At 39.6% G+C, this 25,550-nt stretch overlaps 1 protein-coding gene across 1 annotated transcript in view; it reads right to left on the minus strand.

The window, feature by feature from the left end:
* The window catches only part of CCDC170 (coiled-coil domain containing 170), a 91,255-nt gene that overhangs the window by 39,474 nt on the left and 26,231 nt on the right, over window positions 1-25,550 (minus strand). Inside the window, 5 exon segments of the mRNA XM_032650985.1 lie at window positions 9,477-9,662; window positions 13,910-14,054; window positions 17,783-17,859; window positions 17,861-18,040; window positions 19,378-19,506. Coding sequence (XP_032506876.1) covers window positions 9,477-9,662; window positions 13,910-14,054; window positions 17,783-17,859; window positions 17,861-18,040; window positions 19,378-19,506 — 717 coding nt within the window.

A 25,550-nucleotide genomic window follows, 5' to 3' on the forward strand; every position in this document is an offset into this window, starting at 1 on the left:
ACAGGCTAATACCACCGATAAACATAGATGCAAAAATCGTCAACAATAAATTAGCAAATCAATTTTAACAATACATTAAAAGGATCATACCCATGATCAAGAGGGATTTATCCCAGGGATGCAAGGATGTTTCAACATCTCCAAATCCATCAGTGTTATATACTACATTAATATATTGAAAAATAAAAATCATATGATCATCTCAATAGATGCAGAAAAAGATTTTGACAAAATTCAACAGCCACTTATGATAAAAAAAAAAAAAACTCCCCAGAAAGTGGGCATAGAGGGAACATACCTCAACATAATAAAGGCCATATATATGACAAGCCCACAGCTAACATCATACTCAATGGTGAAAATCTGAAAGCATTTCCTCTAGGATCTGGAACAAGATAAAGATGCCCACTCTTGTCACTTTTACTCAACATAGTATTGGAAGTCTTAGCCACAACAATCAGACAAGAAAAAGAAATAAAAAGAATCCAAATTGTGAAGGAAGAAGCAAACTGTCATGTTTGCAGATGACATAATACTATACATAGAAAATCCTAAAGATGCCACCAAAAAACTACTGGAACTCATCAATGAATTCAGTAAAGTTGTAGGATACAAAATTAATATGCAAAAAAATCTGTTGCATTTCTATATACTAACAATGAACTATCTGGAAGAGAAATCAAGAAAACTATCCCATTTACAATCACATCAAAAAGAACAGAATATCTAGAAATAAATCTAAGAAGGTAAAAGACCTGTATTCAGAAGATTATAAGACACTGATGAAAGAAACTAAAGATGACAGAAACAGATAAAAAAATATACCATGCTCATGGACTGGAATAATTAATATTGTTAAAATGACCATACTACCCAAGGCAATCTACAAATTCAATGCAATATCTATCAAAATACCAATGTTATTTTTCACAGAACTAGAACAAATAATTCTAAAATTTGTATGGAAACACAAAAGACCTCAAATAGTCAAAACCTTCTTCAGAAAGAAGAAAAAGCTGGAGGCATCATGCTCCCTGATTTCAAACTATTACACAAAGCTACAGTAATCAAAACTGTGTGGTACTGGCACAAAAACAGACATGTAGATCAATGGAATAGAATAGAGACCCCAGAAATAAACTCACATTTATATGGGCAATTAATCTACAACAAAGGAGGCAAAAATATACTGTGGGAAAAAGATAGCCTCTTCAACAAATGGCGTTGGAAAAACTGGACAGCTACATGCAAAAGAATCAAACTGGACTACTTCCTCACACCACACACAAGAATAAATTCAAAATGGATTAAAAACTTAAATGTAAGACCTGAAACCATAAAACTTCTAGAAAAAAAACATAGGCTATGTGCTCTTTGACATCAGTCTTAGTAATATTTTTTTGGACCTGTCTCCTCAGTCAAGGGAAACAAAATCAAAAATAAACAAATGGGACTACATCAAACTAAAAAGCTGTTGCACAGCAAAGGAAACTATCAACAAAATGAAAAGGCAGCCTATTGAATGGAAGAAGATATCTGCAAACAATAAATCTTTTAACAGGTTAAAAGCCAAAATATACAAAGAATTGATACAACTCAACATCAGAAAAAAAAAGGGCTTCCCTGGTGGCGCAGTGGTTGGGAGTCCGCCTGCCGATGCAGGGGACGTGGGTTCGTGCCCCGGTCTGGGAGGATCCCACATGCCACGGAGTGGCTGGGCTCGTGAGCCATGGCCACTAAGCCTGTGCGTCCAGAGCCTGTGCTCCGCAACGGGAGAGGCCATGGCACTGAGAGGTCCGCGTACCACAAAAAAAAAAAAAAAAAGAGAACAACTATATTGAAAAATGGGCAGAGGACCTGAATAGACATTTTTCCAAAAAGACATACAGATGGCCAACAGATCCATGAAAAGATGCTCAACATCACTACTGAAAATCAAAACCACAATGAGATATTACTTCTCACCAGTCAGTACAGTTATTATCAATAAGACAACAAATAGCAAGTGTTGGTGAGGATGTGGAGAAAAGGAAACGCTTGTTCACAGTTGGTGGAATGTAAATTGGTGCAGCCTCTGTGGAAAACAATATGGAGATTCCTCAAAAAAATTAAAATTGAACAACCATATCATCCAGCAATTCCACTCCTGGATATTTATCCAAAGAAAATGAAAATACTAATTAGAAAAGATATATGCACCCCTATGTTCCTGCAGCATTTTATATATATATATATATATATATATAAAACTCAGCTATAAACTCAGCTATAAGAAAAGAACGTATATAACTCAGCTATAAACTCAGCTATAAGAAAAGAATGAAATCTTGCCATTTGCAACAACATGGATGGGCCTAGAGGGTGTTATGCTAAGTGAAATAAGTCAGACAGAGAAAGACACAGAATCACTGTGCGATTCCATTTATATGTGCAATCTAAAAAACAAATGAACAGACGTAACAAAACAGAAAGGGAGTCATAGATACAGAGAACAAACAGGTGGTTGCCAGAGGGTAGGGGGATGAGGGAAGGAAAGAAGTAGGTGAGGGAGACTAAGATGTACAAACTTCCAGCTGCAAAATAAGTGAGTCATGGGTATGAAATGTACATTGGGGAATATAATCAATAATTATGTAATATCCTTTTATTGTGACTGACAGTAAATAGACTTACCATGATGATCACTTTGAAATGTATAGAAATATCAAATCACTATGTTGCATAACAGGAACTAACATAGTGTTGTAGGACAAATATACTTCAAAAAACAAACAACTCGTCGGTTACAAGGGTGGGAGGTAGGGGAAGGGGGAATTGGATGAAGGCAGTCAAAAGGTACAAACTCCCACTTAAAAGACAAATAAATCCTAGGGATGTGATGTACAACATGATAAGTATAATGAACGCTGCCGTATGTTATACGGGACAGTTGTTAAGAGAGTAAATCCTAAGAGCTCTCATCACAAGGAAAAAAATTTTCTATTTCTTTAATTTTGTATCTATACGAGATGATGGATGTTCACTAAACTTATTGTGTAATCATTTCACGATGTATGTAAGTCAAACCATTATGCTCTACACCTTAAACTTATACAGTACTGTATAGCGATTATATCTCCATAAAACTGGAAAAAAAGAGAGAACCAGGATGAGGACGTGAATTATAGGGATTTTGATCCTGACTTGCTACAGTGAAGAACTGTCAAACAATTAAGACTGCACAGAGGAAGTGGGCCTCCGGTGAGTTCCCTGCCTCTGGAGGAGTTCAAGGGAAGGCTGGTACTAGCTAGACAGGGACATTTTAGAGATGATTCTTATTTCAAATAGAGAGTTTGATGATCTAGATTCTAAAAGACCTTAGGGTCACTTCCAACGTTGTGATTCTATGATTTTAAAGAGCTCTTTAACTTCTTTAGTAATTTATCCTGTCTGATAATTTCTCATTTCCAGGAACTCTTTCCATATGTCTGTACTCTTAAAATAACCATACATTTACTTTAATCCCTAGATAAAAGTAAATAACTAGGAAAAGGAAATTAAAACACTGAGCATCAATTATGTGCTGGGCTTGTCTTGAGTACCATATGTAGATTACATCATTCAATCCTAACGATAACTGTAAGAGGTAGATCCTTAAATTATTTTCCCATTTTACATACAAGAAACTGAAGTTCAAAGAGGTAAAGTCATATGCCTCAGATCACACAGCCAAATGATTCTGGAGCCTATATTAAAAACCCAAGAGCCTCGCCTCTGAGCCACCCTGCTCAGTGTGTCTCTCTTATCCTCTCCCCTCCTACACACGCTGCTGTAGACAACAAACCAAGAAAGCAGAAGGGACATCCTTCCAAACCAAGCCTGCTGACTCCAAAACCAATACTCTTTCTCCTAGCTTCAATTCTGGCCACTAGAATTAAGGAAAATGTGAACAGTGTGAAGGAAAATAAGCTGTTTTAAATCCATTATGTAAGTTTAATTTCTGATTCACTGATTGAAATGTCTGGTCTATAGGAAACGTGTGTGGCTAATGTAGATAAAGTGACTACTTTTCTCAGCATTAGATTATTTCGAGACAACAACAACAAAAGGTGCCAATCTATAAAAGTTTTTAAAACATACTGCAATTTTAACTATTAAAGATTGTCAAATAATATATTATCCATATGTATAATAAATCACATGGATTTTTATTTGGGAATTTTCATAAAGTAACTTAAAAAAAATCATTAATAAGAAAAGCTGAGTTTGGTAGAAACAGAACCTCAGCCCCGTGGATACTTCTACCTCTGCAGTCATTCTGGACTTTATTAATAAAGTAAGTTTCCAACCTCAAAAACAGAGCTTTAGAAAGCATTATGAAAACTCTTCCTGAGACCATTAATGTGTCAGTAAAAGCACTTGACAGTGTTTTTCAGTAGTAAATCTTTGGAGTCATAATCCCATGAATGAGCACTTTATTAAAGACCTCAAGTTTTTTACTGCCCATATTTTTTTAATAATTTGTATTATTTTGGCAGGAACTTGATCCCAAAGTGAATGTGTTTCACAAGTCTGAACAACATTGTATCATCAGTCATTTACAAGTAAAGACACACATAAAAGAGGAGTAAGTTTTGAATTTTTAATGTGCTTTTGCAATACATTGTCATTTCCTACTGCTCATCTCCAGAAACGCACTTTTACAGACAAACTCAATTCTTCATAATTTTCAAGGCTTGATAATTTGATAACTACTATCTATAATCAAATTAAAATCATTCATTCACTGAGGAAATTTGCATAGCTACTTATTTTTATTGTTCCACTGACAAACAGTATTTGGCACCAGACTTGTAGGGAGGAGGTAGCTGTGAATATACATGTAAAGGGGATTACTGATAAAATTACAACAACATAATGACCAGGGTTCAAGTCACTTTGCCAGTTAATAGCTGTGCATACTTGAGCAAAGTACATAACCTCTCTGAGCACTTAGCAAAATGACTATGCTAATGGCAAGTGATTGATAAATGGTGACTATTATACTAATGATTGCTGATAGTACTAACATAAAAAGTCTGAGAGTCTTAAACTTCACTAAGAAGGTTTACTTATAGGTAGAATATTGAAAGTGTAATTTTGAAATAATTTTATGTATACTGTAAGACAAATCAAATGAGTAAATATTATTGTTAATATCCAAAAGATACTAATATAAAGTTAAAAGATATTAATTTATTAATAAATTAATTTAAAATTTTTATTTTTATAATTAATTAATTTTAATTAAAAGTAATATTCTAATTAACTCTAGAATATTACTTTTTTTTTTTTTTTTTTTTTTTTGTGGCATGCGGGCCTCTCACTGTTGTGGCCTCTCCCATTGCGGAGCACAGGCCTCGGACACGCAGGCTCAGCGGCCATGGCTCACGGGCCCAGCCGCTCTGCGGCATGTGGGATCTTCCCGGACCGGGGCACGAACCCATGTCCCCTGCATCGGCAGGCGGACTCTCAACCACTGCGCCACCAGGGAAGCCCTAGAATATTACTTTTAATTAAAAATACCAGTATTAATTTATTACTAAAAAAAGTATTTCTAGCTCTGTCCACTGAAAGCAATGACACCCCAATAGCAATGAGCACACCTAAAGCCTGAATCTTGGTTTCTAAGCACCATTCCCAGTAAAAGGAGCCAAAGCTCCATAGAGAATAGGCTGCTTTTAGTTCTGTGGTCTGAAAATTGTAAGTGAGCCTAAGATATCATCTTCTGTCAAAAGGCAAGGAAGCATTGAAAGACTAAAGGAGTCAGGTTATAAGGTCACAGAGACCATCTTGTAGGGACTCGTCCTGGCCAAACATGGAGGATTGGAAAGCCAAAAGGAGAATAATTGATTATAACATAGTAAGTGTCAATAAATAAAAATCCATGTGTCCATAGAATTGAAAACAAAAAGCTTTTCTTTACGTAAGAATGTCAACTAATAAGTAGAAGGAAGGATGAAGTTAGAATATTACCACTTTGCCACCCCTGATGTAAGTTAATCCAGAAAAGAATCAATGGATGATAACATCACTAGGTCAACTTGATGCAGAACAGAAATAACCTGCCAATGATCACCCCACAGATACCTTACTTAACTGAAGGAAAAAAAAATGTACCTTTACACTAAAGATCTGGGCAATCAAACTTAGTTTCAGCAACAATAGAAAAATCTAACACTATCTGCTTCTAATGCAATGCAATATGAAGTATACAACTTTATTTTGGGTTTTTTTGTTTGTTTGTTTGTTTGTTTTTTGCGTTACGCAGGCCTCTCACTGTTGTGGCCTCTCCCGTTGCGGAGCACAGGCTCAGCGGACATGGCTCACGGGCCCAGCCGCTCCGCGGCATGTGGGATCTTCCCGGACCGGGTCACGAAGCCGTGTCCCCTGCATCGGCAGGCCGACTCTCAACCACTGCGCCACCTGGGAAGCCCTGAAGTATACGACTTTAGCTTTGAAATATTCTTGCCAGAAAGGTTTAACCTGGGAACTTCCCTAGTGGCACAGTGGTTAAGAATCCGCCTACCAATGCAGGGGACACAGGTTCAATCCCTGGTCCGGGAAGATCCCACATGCCACAGAGCAACTAAGCCCGTGTGCCACAACTACTGAGCCTGCGCTCTAGAGCCCATGAGCCACAACTACTGAAGCCCGTGTGCCTAGAGCCCGTGCTCTGCAACAAGAGAAGCCACCGCGATGAGAAGCCCACTCACCACAACAAAGAGTAGCCCCCGCTCGCCGCAGCTAGAGAAAGCCCATGTGCAGCAACAAAGGCCCAACGCAGCCAAAAATAAATTAATTAATTAATTATTTTTAAAAAAGGTTTAACCTGAATCCAATACAGCCGCTAGATCCAACTTTAAGTGTATAGGGCATAGATGAGCAAGTTAAATAACATCTTGAAGAAACAATCAGACCACTGCTCTGTACTCTGTATAAGCCAATGATATGTTTTGAAAAACTATAAAAGGCTAAACATAACAAATAAATGCAATGAATGAACCCAGACTGAGCCCCAATTTGGGGAAGAAAACAGCTATAAAAGACATTCTTGTAGAAAATGATGAAATTTGAATGTCAATATTAGATGGTTATTGATCAGCTATTGCAGTGTAACAAATTAGCCCAAACTTAGTGGCTTAACACAACAATTTATTATCTCACAGCACTATGGGCCAGAAATCTGGGACTGACTTAGCTGGGTGTTTCTGACTCAAGGTCTCTCAGAAGGTTCTAGTCAAGCTGTTGACCAGGGCTACTGTCACCTCAAGATCATCTGAAGGAGGATTCACTTCCAAGCTCACTCACGTGGTAGCGGATAGGCCTCAGTTCCTGGGCACCTGGGCCAGGCAACTGGCTACCTGAGGGCCCCACCACATGACAGCTGGTGTTCCTCAAAAGCAATGATGCAAGGGAATTCAAGAGAGTGTATCTAAGACAAAAGCCACAGTGTTTTCATAACCCAATCTCATAATTGAGATCCCACCACTTCTGACGTATTCCACTCACTGGAAGTGAGTCAATTCATCCAGCCCACAAGGGGAGGGGAATTAAATTCCACCTCTTAAGAAGTACAAAAACCGTGTGGGTCTGATAACCTCCAAGGATGATACTGTGGCATTACTGTTGACTTTTAGATGTGATAATGGTATTGTGATTATGTATGGTAATGTCCTTATTCTTAAAATATATATGCTGCTGTAGTCAGAAGCAATACATACGATGTCTAAACCTATTTTGTGTGTGTGTGTGTGTGTGTGTGTGTGTGTGTGTGTATGCAAAGTAATAAAGCAAATACAGCAAAATGCTAACAACTGTTGCACTTGGGTGGGTAATAAGTGGATGTTCATTGTATTCCTGTCTATACATGTTTGAAAATTTCTGTAAGAAAAATTTGGAGAAAAATAATTAAGTTACTTGAATTGTGTCCGCTCAAAATTCATATGTTGAAGCCCTAGCATCCAACGTGATGGTGTCTGGAGATGGGACCACTGAGAGGTAATTACATTTAGATGAGGTCACTAAATGTCATTACCTCCCAGCCTCCAGAACTACGAGAAATAAATGTCTGTTTTTTAAGCCACCCAGTGTATGGCATTTTATTATAATAGCCAAAGCAGACTAAGACAAGGTGCTCAAATGACTGAAGTGACTTGATAACAGTGATAAAATTTTTACTCATTTCACAAAGTTAATGTGACAGAAGAAGAAATCCAGTGGTAAGAAGGGCTTTTGATACAGAGAACTGGGGGGAAATAGAAATTATTATCATTACTGTGGATCACTTTCATATTCCAACTTCTCATATTACCTCAGCTTGGCAGTGAAGTCACTGTAGACCTGGAAGACCTAAGAGATGATCCCACAAAGATGGCTCCTTCTACTGCATCCCGCCAACTCCAGAACCCCCGTCACAGCCTGTGGGACACCACTGAACCTTCACCCTTCATGGAGCCTCTCTTTTTCAGCATTAGTCATTCCTTAATTTTAAACTCCATCTCCTTTACTCTTCAACTTTCTCCTACGTATTTTATTAACTGATTGCACTAGCTCACTTTTGCTTTTGGAAATTAATTGTTATTATTAATCCCATGATTAGTTTCCTTGACACAAAATTTTTTAAATATAATTAAAGGATTATACAGTGTTAAAAAAAATACCGTATTAATTCCCATGCTCAAACAGACTCCAGCTAATTTAAAAGGTAAAGCAATTCATTGGATAAATAAAAGTTTGGAATTAAGAGTCACTTCCCTTTGGCAATATCTCTCAAAATTACAAACCCCATATCCTTTGACCCAGCAAGTCTACTTCTAGGATTTTTGTCTTGCTGATATAGTCTCACATATGAGAACTGACAGATTATTCATAGCAGCCTTGTGTATAATAATGTGTAGTGTCTTACCAATTTTTTAAAAAGTAAATAAAAAGAAAAACATAGAGGTGCAGAGTATGTTGCCATTTGTGTTAAAAGTAAATAAAAATAAACATATGCATATATATATATGTAGAATATTTCTAGAAAGGTATATAAGCAATTGTTAACAGGTTGCCTCTAGAGAGACCAACTCGGTGGCATGAGGGAAAGGACTGGGGGATAACTTCTCATCACATTCCCCTGTGTCCATTTAGAATTTTGTATCTTGTGAATGCATTACCTAGTTGTTCAAATATTAATTTAAAATTTTTGTAATCCTTACAGTTTAACCAAATCAGACGTATTAGCTACAAACTTTTTACTTTTAAGTGTTCTGTATTTCTTTTTTTCTAATTAGAAAAAAACTGTATCCGACGGCCAGATCAGGTCACTGACTCCCGTGGTGCCCCAGACCTCCTGCCGAGAGGAGCCTTTGAAGTTGCAGTCAGTAACACTAGTGTGCTCATCCACATCTGGTTTTCAATGTCTGCTTCATAAACATGATCACAGATGCACACACACGCTCCACACATTGTACCTGGTTCAGCTTCTCTTTCTCTTCAACGCAGGAGGCAGCTTTTTTCTGCTCTCTGTTTACTTCTGAAGCCAGCCTCATGATTGTTTCTCTGCTAGCTTTTGCCTCCATCTCATGGACATTTTTAGTCTCTTCAAGAGTAACGATTTGTCCTTTCACGAATGCGTTTTCCTTGCACAGCTCTCCAAGCTGAAGAGAAAGCAATTACAGCTGTCCCGTAAAAATTAATAATTTCATACCACTCTAAGCAATTCTGATCTATAAACCCCAATGATCTCATTATCACATGACAACAGGGAAAGAGCTATCCCTCCATCCACTCAAAAGATAACTTTTTCAAAGGCAGCCCCTAAATGCTCTTGTTATGTGCAGACCCAGTGGTCAAATTAAAATTAATCAAAAGGTAGCTGCAAGGCAACAAGGATGAGAGTTCAGCCAAAAGCTTCCAGACAGAACAAGCATCAACGAGCCCCTGGCTGCGAAATACTCAAGGGCCGGTGATGTTCCTACAGTTACGGCAGGCAAGGAAGCAAGGGCGTTCTATTCAGCCCACATCCACTGGCACCAACTGCCTGCAAGGTGTTACCTGGCACAGGGTGGGGACATACAGAGAAGAAAGCAGGACTCTCTTTTTCAAAAAGAAAATCCTTCTTATTAATATAAGCATAGAAAAATCCTGAATAACATGCTCGAACAATGTATTCGAGGCGTTGGCTGGGAGAATAAGACTTGTATGATTTATAAGGAGGGAAAATAAAACCAACCAGCCTCCTCGGCCCCAGGGAAACAGCCACGCAGACAGCTCAAGGATGCCTGTCGAAAGACCCGAAACTCCTCATGACAGGGTCAGCATTTGTGTTAGGACAGTCAGGGGAAGTGACATATCTTTTAGCCTCAGCAATTTGCCAACATGGTGCCCTGCTCCTGACTCAGTGCTATTCCCTCTCTCGTGAACACTTTTCCTCATATTTGTATACTTCCTCTCCAACATCCTTTTCAAGGTCCCCATCTCACAGGGGCACTCCTCGGCCGGTCTACCTAAAGTAGCATCCCATGCCTCTAACCTGCTTCACTCTCTTTTCCCATATCCTGATTTGTTTTTCTCCTTTGCACCTTTTACTACATGGGATAATACTGGATATTTGTTTATTTCCTCAGCATCTTTAACCACAACAATGGAAGCTCTAGGAGGGCACAGACTCAGTCTTGTCTCATTCACTGCTGTATCCCAGCACCCAGAACAGTGTCTAGCATACTGTAATCACTCACTAAATGTATGGGAAATGGATGAATGAATGCCAAATAAGGAATCCCTTCTTTTCTACTGTTTCCTTAGAGAGTGTGTGTACATGTGGTTATAAGGGCCTTAAAAGTAAGGGAATGGCTTTGAAATTGCAGTGGTTTCGTTCACCTTCTCAGGGTAACACCCAGTGAGTGTTCAAGACAGTAGCCTTTTTGCTCTTGGCCAGGGAGATTGTTGGTTTTTTTTTTTTTAAGACAGGGACCTCCTCAGGTGATTGGGATGCTAAAACTCTAGGGTCTCAGGATCTGTTTAAAAATATAGGTTATAGGGGCTTCCTTGGTGGTGCAGTGGTTGAGAGTCCGCCTGCCGATGCAGGGGACACGGGTTCGTGCCCCGGTCCGGGAAGATCCCACATGCCGTGGAGCGGCTGGGCCCGTGAGCCATGGCCGCTGAGCCTGCACGTCCGGAGCCTGTGCTCCGCAACGGGAGGGCCACAACAGTGAGAGGCCCGCGTACCGCAAATATATATATATATATATATATATATATATATAGGTTATATTATCATTCAGGTATGGTGAGGCCAACGGATCAGGAGACATTGAAACTGTGTTACTCACAGTTTCTGAGAGGAAGGGGCACACCATGCCATGCAGGGCCGCCCAGGGAGCACCAGGGCTAGTCAGGAGACAGAGAGAGCCAGGGGAAAACATGCTTCCCACAGGAAGGAATGGGTGAGGCAGGGTAAGCAAGCTAGTTTGACTAATTTCAGTGGGTTCTGGAGTGTAGGAGCCATCTCTAGTTGTCTGGCACCTGACCCTGGGGTGATTAGTTGTATAGTGGCCAGAGTATAAAAGCCTGATAGAGGAAGTGGCTGGGGTATGGGCTCTGTATTGGTTGGTTTGCTTATGAAAGCTGTGCACCCAGGAGAGTCATTTACTAGGAATTGGCTAATCCTGGGACCCAGTCTTTCCTGGGTCAGCAAGGTCCCAGATGTCAAAGCATTCGAAGTACAGAATATAAAAAGGCAAGATTAATACAGTATTAACACCCAGATTAGCACCTGGAGATTGTCTCTGATGAGGGAAAGGGTACCTGAAAGAAGGAGCTTCTTCATTTCCTTTTGTTTTCCCCACCACTTGGCTTTTTTAAAGATAATCCCCCAAACTACAATGTGAAGTGGACTTTTATTGCCAGGCTCCTGGTCACATGTTACAGAGGTGGAGGTGAATCCAGCACCTTGAGGGTATCAGACAGAGTCCAGGCCTGAGCAACCAAAACCCATGAGTGAGGTGGAACTTCCTGAAGCGAAGTGTTACATTTCTCAGCTCTCACAGAGTTCACGTGGGAGGCTTACTAATAACCCACTGAGGGGAGGCCTTTAAGAACGGCTGCATCGGGCTTCCCTGGTGGCGCAGTGGTTGAGAATCTGCCTGCCAATGCAGGGGACACGGGTTCGAGCCCTGGTCTGGGAAGATCTCACATGCCGCGGAGCAACTAGGCCCGTGAGCCGCAACTACTGAGCCTGCGCGTCTGGAGCCTGTGCTCCACAACAAGAGAGGCCGCGATAGTGAGGCCCGCGCACCACGATGAAGAGTGGCCCCCGCTTGCCACAACTAGAGAAAGCCCTCGCACAGAAACGAAGACCCAACACAGCCAAAAATAAATTAATTAATTAATTAAAAAAAAAAATACGGGAGTCCATGTATTTAAAAAAGAATGGCTGCATCCCCAGTGGTCACTGCAGTGCTGTTTACAATAGCCAAGACATGGAAGCAACCTAAATGTCCATCAACAAATGAATGGATAAAGAAGATGCAGTACATATACACAATGGAATAATACTCAGCCATAGAAAAGAATGAAATAATGCCATTTGCAGCAACATGGATGGACTTAGAGATTATGATACTAAGTGATGTAAGCCAGACAGAGAAAGAAAAATATCATATGCTATCGCTTATATGTGGAATCTAAACAAAAATTATCCAAATGAACTTACGTACAAAATAGAAATAGACCCACAGACATAGAGAACAAACTTATGGTAACCAAAGGGGGAAGGGGGGGAGGGATAACTTAGGAGTCTGAGACTAACATATACACACTACTATATATAAAATAGACAACCAACAAGAATCTACTTCATAGCACAGGGAACTGTACTCAATAATTTATGATAACTTATAAGGGAAAAGAATCTGAAAAAGACTATATATATATAATACATATATATATAACCGAATCATATGTATATGAATCACTTTGCTGTACACCTGAAACTAACACAACAGTGTAAATCAACTATACTTCCCTTTAAATAAATAAATAAATATTTTTTAAAAAAAAGAATGGCTGCATGGAAATCTATCAGGAAGCAAGGATATGAAAGGTTTATAAATGAGCAAAGATATGGTGTCCATTTAAACAGCTTCAGGCTCTCTAATGAATCACCACAGTCCAGGTAGTGATATAATTAATTTCCATCTCAATGGCAACCTACCATTAAAGTAGGATTTTTATTTTTTTTGGCTTTAGTGTAAAATCAAAAAGTACTTTAGAGGGCTTCCCTGGTGGCGCAGTGGTTGAGAGTCCGCCTGCCGATGCAGGGGACACGGGTTCGTGCCCCGGTCCGGGAAGATCCCACATGCCGCGGAGCGGCTGGGCCCGTGAGCCATGGCCGCTGAGCCTGCGCGTCCGGAGCCTGTGCTCCGCGACGGGAGAGGCCACGACAGTGAGAGGCCCGCGTACAGCAAAAAAAAAAAAAAAAAAAAAAAGTACTTTAGAGATAATCTTAACCTTATGCTCAAAAAGTATCCAAAAAATGACACACAGCTGGTTTTGGTTTTGGTTGTGAGTGTGTATGTGTTTCTATCTGTAACTAAAACAAACAAAAATCTTCCTAAAACAAATCATTAAAATGAATAATTCGTTGTATTTGACAACCTAAATACATTTTAGACAAAACAATCAATTCCTTCTGGAGAATAATTAATCTCAAATAATGCTAGAAAGGATCTTGGAATTGAGGCTCAGAGAGGTGATATGTTTTTTCCCAGGTCACACAATTAATGCTGTACTAGGGCTCCTGTCCTGTTCTCCTGCACCCCCAGACTCAACCACAGCTCTTCCTCTATGGCACACTTCAGAATGACCACTAAATGTATAGTCTTTTTAATCTTCATACAAATACCTTTAGAATTAAATCTTCATCTGATGCCTTTTCATTCTTCTTCCCTGGATCTAAGCAGTCATGAAGTTAAGCCAGAAATTCCTCATGTTTCCTGCAATTCTGTGAGACCTGATCCTTATTCTCCTTGTTTTCCTTTAAACATTTTCTGTCGGGCAAATAACAAATAGGTCAAGTTTTAACACCAAAGAAGATAACATTCATCAAAGTTCAGAACTCAAGCTCTCTGTCGGGAAATAACCAATAATCATTTCAACACAACACAGTTTCCCAGACACAGAGCACGATATCGTCTTGCAAGCCCAGTTAAAGAGGGAGAAAAGTGGAAACAACTCTGGGGCACGTACACTCTGCAGAAATGTAGGGAGAGCTTTACGGCATGTTAGCAAGGGAGACAGATTATCTGCCTCCTGCTCCTGACATTTTAGGATCTGCAGAAGTGGAAGGTGGTTCTCTAGATCACACAAGGATCCACTCAGCCATGAGTCTCTGTTGCGGCTTCGTGGGAAAGAAAGAGAGTGATGCTACATTGGGTCTAGAGACCATGCTTTGGTCACTACACAATGATCCATAAGGGTTACTTAGAGCTTTCCCTGGCTCATGGCCAAGCATAACTATAATCAAAAATACATCAGAAGCAGGGGATGTGCCCACCCCTGGAAAAGAGAGGTAGGTGTTCAATCATCAGCAAAGATCACTATTAGTTTTTGCACATCCAGAATTTTTAAAGAATATTGGAATGGGCCAATCAAGGAAAATCAGTCAATTTATGCTCTGCTGTGAATATTTTATTTCAAATCTCAGATAGGTTTGCTAAAATAGCATAGTCTATTTCTAATTCTTTAAATGTTAAAAACTAAGAGAGCATAAAAAACAGACATATTTTAAAGGCAAATTAGGATCATTTCAATAATTTGGCATCATTTTTTAGTACCCTAGATAATAAACATGATTATTGCTTTCCCTTTTTACCATGTTGAGTGTTTACTGCAATTCTTTCACGCTATTCAAAGATTAACAAAGCGTGTAATTGCATATACTCAAAAGCATATCATATTTCTATTTAGAAAAAATGTATAACAATAAAAGACCAACATCAATATATCTCTAAGTTCTTATTTTCAGCATATGAAAGGTAACATTCAGTCTCTCTCACTCATTTAAGTCATAGTTAATGCTATGGCTCTGACTTATTTATGTATATGATTCTATATATTTACGCTAAGATTTCAGTCTTACTTCTGTTCCAGGAGTTTCTAAATTATTTCCACTTCTATTTGCATTTCACTCTAACCCAACAAAGTCCCAGGCGTCTATCATAAAGACATAATCACATAAATGTGAAAATATGAATGCACATGGGTACTCACTGCATCTTAGTTTATAATAATTTTTTGACTGGAACTAACCTAAGTGTCTAAAGTTAAGAGCAAAAAGAACCTGTTAAGTAAATTATGATATTAACAGGCAATGGAATATCACTGGCCATTAAAAATGATACAATGAAAGACTTTTTAAGTATTTACAACATAGTATCCAGGAAAAATAGTTCCCTACATGATGCCATTTATGTACAACTGTCTGAAGATCTATTCAACAAAATGTGAACTATAGCATTTCTGGAATCATAAGGTTGTGAGTAATTTTAATTTTGGGGGGCACTTTACTATATCTTTAAAAACTTTCTTATAATGAATATATATCATTTTATTACTCATTTGTTTAATAAACATTTATTGGGCACTTACTATGCTACCTACTATGCTTAAAGGTGCTAAAGATACAGTAGTAAACAAAACAGATAAACATCCCTCATAGGGCTTACATTCTAGTTGGGAAGATGGACAATAATCAAAACATAAATGTATGTAAAATGTATAGTATATTATAAAAGGGCTGGAGACAAAAACAATTAAGCAGGAAAGGGAGTAAGAAACATTTGGGAGGAGTGGGGTGAAATTTTAGATGTAGTCGCTAAGATCAGGTTAGTGGCAATGGGAAGTTATCAAAATTTAGATTTATTTGGACGGCAGAGATAGATGATGAGATTTACTGAAGGATCAAGGAAAGAGAAACAAGGATGATCCAAGATTTTGGCCCTGATCAACTAGAAGAATGGAATTATCATTAAACGAGATTAGGAAAAGCACAGGAGGATTTTATGGAAACACCAGGAGGTATTTTGGACATGTTCCGTTTGAGATGCCTGTTAGACATCCGCATGGAGATGCCCAGTAAGTCATAAGATATGTGGGTCTTTAAAAAAAAAAAAAAAAAGATATGTGGGTCTTGAGCGCTGGAAAGAGGTCCAGGCTAGATCTAGAAACTACATGCTCGTGGGGGGTCACGCGCATGTAGATCATACTTTAAGTCATGAGACTGGATGAAAGTGAATTTAGATAGAAAGGAGAAGAGAGTCAAGGACTGAGTGAGCCCTGGGGCACTCCAGTACTTGGAAGTCAAGGAGATGAGGAGGACAAAGCAAGAGACTATGACAGAGAGGCTAGAAAGGTAAGATCAAAAGCAGGGGGGCTTCCCTGGTGGCGCAGTGGTTGAGAGTCCGCCTGCCGATGCAGGGGACACGGGTTCGTGCCCCGGTCCGGGAAGATCCCACATGTCGCGGAGCGGCTGGGCCCGTGAGCCATGGCCGCTGAGCCTGCACGTCCGGAGCCTGTGCTCCACAGTGGGAGAGGCCACAGCAGTGAGAGGCCCGCGTACTAAAAAAAAAAAAAAAAAAAAAAGCAGGCACGCGCAGTGTCCTGGAAGCTAAAACAAGAAAGTGGTTCAGGGAGAAAAGCCAACTGTTGGCTCATACTGGAAGGTCAAGTAAGATAGGACTGATCATTGAATTTGCAATGCGCGGTCACTGGTCACCTTAATGAGTGGCTTCAGTGGAGCAGATCTGAGAAAGGAGAGAAATTGGTACAGTGAGTACATATAAACATGTTCCAGGAGTTTGGCAGTACATGGAAGGAGAGAGAGAGGACAGGAGCTGGAAGCATTGGGTTTTTGTTTTTATCTTTATAAGATGAAATAAGTAAAACAAGTATCAAGTATTTTATTAGTAAAGTGATTTAAGTCATTATACACAGAATTTTTAAAGTGTATCTTAAGAGCAGGTAGCTCCCAATTTTATCTCAATAATCACCTTTTGTCAGAACTAAGGGTAGAAAACCTAGATTTCCTGAGCTCTCTGCATAAACTGGCAATAAACCCTAATGAGGAGTGTCCAGGGTGGTCTGGGGTGTTTTGGGTTTCCGGGGTATTTTTATAACTAGCTTCTGAATAAACCCTTCCCCCTGTGCACTATTCCTCCACCTCCACTTAAACCTCTACTTAGCGGAAATCTTCCAAATTGTATATATCTAAGAATTTGCAACCCTAATCAATAGGGCATAAACATGCTTAGGACAACGCCATGACATTTAGAAATGAGCTTGGAAAAAATTTTCAAGAGTCCAAAGATACGTGAGGTCAATGATTTTTTTTTTTTTTCAAAAATGCAGGGGACATGGGTTCGAGCCCTAGTCCGGGAAGACTCCACATGCCGCAAAGCAACTAAGCCCATGCACCACAACTACTGAGCCTGAACTCTAGAGCCCGTGAGCCACAACTACTGAGCCTGCCTGCCACAACTACTGAAGCCCATGCACCTAGAGCCCTGCTCGGCAACAAGAGAAGTCACGGAAATGAGAAGCCTGCGCACAGCAACAAAGAGTAGCCCCCCTCACCGGAACCAGAGAAAGCCTGCACGGAGCAGTGAAGACCCAATGCAGCCAAAAATAAATTAATAAATTTATTTTTTAAAGTTAAAAAAAAAAAGAAGTTAGTATTTTAACACCAGCTCCACTGAGAAGTATACTGAAATATCCTCACTGCAATTTCTCGTCCAGTTCTACAACTTTCTTCTTTAACTCCTGGTTCTCCTTGATTGCAGACTGAGCTGTGATTTTTAGTCCTAATTTTAGAAGTGGAGAGTGCCGCTGATTCTTATTCTAGCTCCTGAACTCTGTCTCTCAAAGAGGTGAGGAGAGACGATTCTCTGGCATTGTTTTCTCCGTAGCTCTCCATTTCAGCTTTCAACTCTTGACAGGAAACTTCTTTGGAAAGCATCTTGGATCGCAGTTCTCGAAGCTAACATGGAAAAGAAGTAAAAGAGGGAAAAGATGTCAATGGTATAAGTTGGAAGTACCTTGAAAAAAACCCAAAGTCATAACTTAAAATTTCAATCTTTTATTCATGACTTCATCTGACTTTACTTTTTTTTTCTTCATATTTGTTTCCACATTACCAGCTGGGAAATTATGCCTTAAATAGGGGACTTCATAGTCTGTCTTTTTCAAAAAACAATTGGGCAATGTCTTGTGGTAATTGAGTCTCACTCAAGAGACATGTGTGGTGTATTTTGCAAAAAGCAATAAAATATTTTGCAATGAGAATTCATTTTCTAAATCTGTATTACTGCTATCGCTGCTCACGATGAAACAAGGAAGCTGCAAGGTAGGCTGTTTGTAATTTCATGGCCATAGCTGTTTCCCAAGTCAATACGGACTATGCGATATATCACAGCATTTCTCCCCCTGGCCTTATGGACCCTTACTGTGGCTGATAAAGAAAAATAATACCCGGATTTCTGGAAAAAATATAGGAGAAAAGGAAAAATCATTATAGGATTTATACTAAGGAAACGTTTTAACTTTTATGAATTCTGTGGCATCAAAATGCTTAACACAGTATGTGCCTTATTAAGCTACCAGATCCACTCCCATTAGAAAACTTTATGAATGCATCTATTTTTTTGGAAATGTAAGTATGCATGCATACACATACACACACACACACACACACACACACACACACACACACAATCAACTCATCTTTCAGTGGGATCCTGGCAGCCTAGTGAGACTGCTAGTTACCTCACAGGCAAGCCTAGGATTCCTTGGGGCCATCAGGCTATAAGCGCAGTGAGTCTAGAGAGAATCTCCCAGAAACTCCACAATAGACCTGATCCAGGTCAGAGGGTAAATAGATCCCAATCATCTTCCTAGAATTTCCCCCAGACAATCAGAACCACAAGAAAGGGATTCAGATTTCCAACCCCAGAGCTTCAGGTTGCAAGCAATCCACATTAAAGGCAGCTACTCCCAGGGATGCTTACAGCCATCCAAAGCCCACACAGCCCAAACCCGAAGTCCCCAGGTGTCCCCAGGTGCTCTCGAGGATGTAGAGCTCCCCTGAGATCCAGAATCCTGCCCACGTCACCCTGCTTTGCGTCACGGCAAATGCACAGCCTTTCAGGAGTTCTCCACAGCTAGAGGGTAGGGGCACAATAAGAGAATAAGCGTAAACTTTGCCAAAAAGTTTAAAACTGTTTCCCTTTGTCCTACTTCTAATCACCTCTATACTCTGCTTCACTCCATAAGAAGCTAACAAGGCCATTTGTGAGTTATGAAGACGCAGACTCTCACCTCAGACTGAGCAGATTCAAATTTGACCAGAGTTGCTGCAAGTTCACTTCGGGCAGCCTCGGCCACATTCCGATAGTGGTTTAACTGCTCCCGAGTAACTGTGACTTCCAAGAGATGATTATAAGTTTCCTGATAGGGTTCCCCAAAAGACAAAATATACAAAGGAGAGTTAAACAATCTTTTCCATGCAGCTGTGCAAAGCAAGATTAAGTACAGAAGCATTCTTTGTAGTCCAAATATGTTGGAAAGGCTGCCCAGAGATGTGTTTGGTTCAGATTATTTCATTCTCCTTCTCAAAATTCTAAGGGAAGCAGGAGGCAGCCCAGGAAGGAATGATAGGCTCCCCCAGGATGGTAGTGGAGTTTGACTTTTAAGAGTCAGTATGTCCCCTTGGGGGACTTCCCTGGTGGTCCAGTGGGTAAGACTCCACACTCCCAATGTAGGGGGCTGGGGTTCGATTCCTGGTCAGGGAACTAGATCCTGCATGCTGCAACAAAGATCCCACATGCCACAACAGAGACCTGGCACAGCCAAAAATAAATACATAAATAAAATAAAATATTAAAAAAAAAAAAGATTTGGGCTTTGACACTTTACAGAGTTTCCTTCCGCCCAACTCCAATGTTATTTGACCTCTGACCAGAACAGATAGCATCAACAAAGAACCACCAGAAGAGATGGCTAACAGGAGGCAGTTTTTATTGTTCTTCTATTTCCAGACTACAAAGATTATCAACTCATCTCTGGTCTGTTGAATAAGTGTTTCAGGTGTTTATCAAAGAGACCCTGTCATTCAAGTATAGAAGTCTGTCTCCTTCATAATTATCCACTATGCCATTTATTCTCAATCTCATAGCCTATCTTGGTTTTTTGTTTTTGTTTATTTATTTATTTATTTTTGGCTGCGTTGGGTCTTCGTTGCTGCACGCCGGCTTTCTCTAGTTGCGGTGAGCGGCGGCTACTCTTGGTTGTAGTGAGTGGGCTTCTCATTGCGGTGGCTTCTCCTATTGCAGAGCACAGGCTTCAGTAGTTGTGGCTCAAGGGCTCTAGAGCGCAGGCTCAGTTGTTGTGGCGCACGGGCTTAGTTGCTCCACGGCATGTGGGATGTTCCCGGACCAGGGCTCGAACCCGTGTCCCCTGCATTGGCAGGCAGACTCTTAACCACTGCGCCGCCAGGAAAGCCCTATCTTGGGGTTCTGAAGGTTACTCAGATGAATGCCTGAGGCCAGAGATAGTGGTCATGCCTGGAGTCCTTCTCCATCCAGAAGGGAACAACTCCCAGCTCCACTGACGGCTGCCAATGCAGAAATATGGATCCCAGCATGGCCTCATTACTCTAATTTTTCAAGACAAGTCCTATATTTGGGCTTTTTGAAGTAAAAATTCCCAGTTTTTCCCTCTGGGTAATTAATTTAAATTTAAAAAAAAACACCATATGATCCCAATAAACACATCTGCAGAGCAGATTTGATGGGTTTGGGCTGTGGGTCAGTATGTAACCTCTGGTTCTGTTTCTGTCCTATTCATGCCATAACACCCACTTTCTGAAAGAATTATTCCAGAGTTTGGACAGACACCCACCTCTATGAAGTTTCCAGGGCCTGGGGTCTTTGTGAAAGACATACAAGAAAGCCATTCATTTTTGAAGGAATATGAAAGAGGTCACATAAAGGAGGGTTTCCCTGGAATATCTAGTGTCCTCGGGGGACACACCAGTAAAACCTGTTTATGATTCTGCCCAGCTACTGAACTGCCAAAGACTACTGTTTGGAAATACTCATGAATGCAAAGTCATCTTAAAGCCCTGAACTTCACAACAAGCGTTGTCATGACTAGTGTGTTTCAATCCACAAAATGCTGAACAAAACCTTCAGCGCACTTAGTAACAGCCAGTGTTTGTCAATTACAACATATGCAAGAAGATGGTAGGCATGTACTCCTGGGGAGAAAGCATAAAACAATTAACTGCATCTGTTAAGAGAACCACATCCTGTTCAGCCTCACCCAGCATTCAGAAGGAACTTTTCCACCCTAAACACTCCAGCAATATTTTCCAGAATAAGCCATGTGAGGACCTAGGTCACCTACAAGAGGTCTGAGCTACAGCACGTATGGACCATTTTCTAAATTTCCTTAGGGAAATAAGTTTCTTAATGGCCATGGTTATTTCTTTCATTGACTAACATGATTTTTTAGGACATGACAGAGTCATACTATAATTTTATATCTCTTTCTTATGAAAAAATAGTGTCCGTTGGATATAATATTAAGAGCCCCTGAGACAGTTCAGAAGTGGGCCTTTATTTGAGGAGGTTACAGTGTAATGCAGGACACCACCAAAAGCATTAGCATCTTCACGTGCTCATGGGCGAAAGAAACCACATATTAAGATATTATTACCTTTGACACTGGAGCAGGGCCTACATGAGGAGGACTCTTGATTACTGAGTTTAGAAGACAGGTGCTAGGATCTAAATCACCTTTCAAAGTCCAGCAGACTCGAGATTATTCATCAGCAAGTGTTTACAAAAAGCCTATTCTGGGTCAGGCACTGAGCTTACAGTCTAATAAGAAAAAGAGCATTTATCAAAGAACCACGCTGGTGATTGTATAATTACAAACTGAAATAAATTCAAGCAAAGAAAGAAACAGACAACAAAGGAAAGTGACTTAAAATTAGGGAGGTGGAGGGAAAGATTTCCCTAAAGAAGTGATGATTAAATAGAAATTAAATAGGCAAGAGGTACTGAAACAGGAGCAACCCACATCTTTCAAATAGCCAAAAGTCCGAGCAAAGGTCCTGTGGCAGGAGTATGCCCTGTGTCATTAAGGATCAGAGAGAAGGCAGTGAGGCCTTCTGAGGGGTCAGAGCAGGTGAAGAATACTGGCAGCAGGGCTCGAAAGACAGCCCTGAGCCCACTGATATATTTTATTATCTGACAGGGCTTCTTTTTAAAAATACTCCTCCTTGGCTATTCTTACGTGTTCATTTTACCATGTGAAATTTAGAATCAGCTCATCAAATTCCAAAAATTCCTGTTGGTATTTTTATTGGGAGCATGTTAACTTTATAAATAAACTTAAAGAGAATTAACATCTCTTAAATGTTGAGCTTTCCAAATAAAATCATCTTTTTTCCATTTGTTCAGGAATTCTCATATGTCACATATGTAGCTGTGATGGTTAATTTTATGTGACAACTTGACTGGGCCACAGAGTGTCCAGATATTTGGTTTAAACATTATTCTGGTTGTGTCTGTGAGGATTTTCTGGATGAGATTAACATCTGAGTCAGTAGACTGAATAAAGCAGATTGCCCTCCCCAATGTGGGTGGGCCTCATCCAATCCACTGAAGGCCTGTATAGAACACAAAGCCTGAGTAAGGGAGAATCTGTTCTTTCTGCATGTTTTTGAGCTGGGACATCAATCTTCCCCTGCCTTTGGATTCAGACTCAGACTGGAATTTACACCTTCAGCTCTCCTGGGCCTCCAGCTGGCCTACTGCAGATCTTGGGAATTCTCAGCCTCCATTATTATTCAAGCCAATTCCTTGTCATATATATATATATGTATATATATATATGTATATATACACACACACACACACACACATATACATACATATACATCCTACTGGTTCTGCTTCTCCAAAGAACCCTGACTGAGCCCCAGGGACACCTCTGTGTTGAGCTGGGCTCTGGAGTATACCACACTGACATAAATCATACCAATGTTTTCTTTTTTTTTTTTTTTTTTCTGTTGCTATACCAATGTTTTCTTAAGCAAAAATAAACAAATGGGACCTAAACTTATAAGCTTTTACACAGGAAAGGAAACCATAAACAAAATGAAAGACAACCTATGGACTGGGAGAAAATATTTGCAATGTGACCGACAAGGGCTTAATTTCCAAAATATACAAACAGCTCCTACAACTCAATGACAAAAAATTAAACAACCCAATTAAAAAATGGGCAGAAGACCTAAACAGACATTTCTCCAAAGAAGACATACAGATGGCCAATAGGCACATGGAAAGATGCTCCACATTGCTAATTATTAGAGAAATGCAAATCAAAACTACAATGAGGTACCACTTCACATCGGTCAGAATGGTCATCATCAAAAAGCCTACAAATAACAAAAGGTTGGAGAGGGTGTGGAGAAAAGGGAACCCTCCTACCTGTTGATGGGAATGTAAATTGGTACAGTCACTATGGAAAATACTCAGTAGTATCAAGGTTCCTTCAAAAAAAAAAAAAAACTAAAAACAGAGTTGCCATATGGAGTATACCACAGAAATCCACTCCTTCAAGACACTCTGAGGTAGCTTGAAATGAGAAGAAATGTACAGCAGTAGCACGAGAGGATTACAAGGATAAGAAAAACAATATGAAAACTGAAAGAAGACATGAATTCATTTAGTTATGCCTACGCTTTTCCTCTTAGCCCTTCCTTGGCCGTCCCATAGATCCCCATGTAGTCTTCTTCATATTTGGCTTGGATTTCTTCTTTGACCTGAGTTGTTTTAAGGGCTTAGTTGTTTTCGTGGCGCTCTGTCCTCAGAATTTGTTACGATGTCTGTTTTATTGCATTGTGCTCAGACAACCCAACTGTATTCCAGGCTGACATTCACGGGTGTACACCAGTGGGGTGGACCAATGTCCATTCAGACTGGAAGGTTGTCCTTCTTATACCAGCCATTACACATTTTCACCATCATCCTTTTCTATATTATTTCTACTTCAGGGAATTTACCAAGGTTTTTGTAAATACTCAATTTTATGAACATCCAATGGGTATTTAAAAGGAAGGTATATTCTCTATCTTCTGAGCTTGAAATTCAATATGTATCAGTTAGTTCTACTTTATTCATCATTTTAATTACGCATTTCTAGTCTCGTCTAATTTCTACGCTAATTTCTACTCTATCCTGGCTCCAGAGAGGTGAGCTAGAGCCTCCTATTACTACTATAATTCTCTATCACCTTGTAGCACTTGTATTCTTGCTGAATGAACACTGGTACTGCTTGACTTGGTGCAAGGATTCAGAAATTTCATATATTCGTTGTGAATTATACCACGTAGCACGGTAATGTGCCATTATTTGTCTGACCCTTTTTGCTCATAATTCAACTTTTTCCAATATTGAGATCATGACTCCTGATTTCTTTTTGTTTGCATCTGACTACATATACCTTTGTTCCAGCTTTTTATTGTCAACTTTTCGGTATCACTTTGTCTTGGGTGTCTTATATGTAAATAAATTTGGTTAAGCCCTTTGGATACCCTTCCAATTACACTATATCTATTAAAAATTTAAATGTAAATACTATGACCCAGCAGCTCTACCTCTCAATTATCTCCCCTTGAAAAACAGTCACATATGTGCATAAGGATATAACAGCAAAAAAGAGGGGGTGTGTGAAACAATATAAATTCCCATCAACAAGGCAATTACTAAAAAAGGCACTCCCAAACTATGAATACTAGGCAACAAGCAGTAGGAGATCGTGCTGTATGTTTGGGCATAAGAATATCTCCAAGATATACCACTGAACAAAAGTAAGAAAGTACAGATCCACAGTTTGATACCTTTTTTCATAAAACACATAGGGAGGGAAAGCACTATGTCTTTTCTATAAATGTATTTAGAGAAGAAAAAGAGAAAAAGGTCTGAAGGGACACACATCACCTTAATAACAGTCCTCACCTCTGGAGCCGACAACAGTATTGGAGCTGGGAGGGGAAAGGCTTTGTTTTTTTCAAGAAGGATACATTTATGCATTATTTGTATAATTAAATATAATTTAAAGAAAAGAAAAATACTGGGAAGAAATGTTACTGCGGTTATCTTTCAGTTATAGGACCACCTTTTATTTTCTTCTTTATTATATGTTTTTATATTTTCCAAATCCTTTATAGTGACTGTACATTAATTTTAAAATCAGAGTAAACATCCCCCCTTAAATAAAAACAAAAGGAATAAGGATAAGAATAGACAAAAATCACAAAACCTGCCATGTGTTGCTTTTATGGAAAACACAAGGACAAAGAAACAATCCCAGTAGCATAGGAATTTGAATGCATGTGAGAGCAGACATCTCAGGGGTTTGCTCTTTTAATTAAGCCCCCTAAAGTTAGTAAGATTTTTGGAAAATTCTTCAACTTT

The sequence above is a fragment of the Phocoena sinus genome, chromosome 12 (genome assembly GCF_008692025.1).
Source record: "Phocoena sinus isolate mPhoSin1 chromosome 12, mPhoSin1.pri, whole genome shotgun sequence".
NCBI classification, from domain to species: Eukaryota; Metazoa; Chordata; class Mammalia; order Artiodactyla; family Phocoenidae; genus Phocoena; species Phocoena sinus.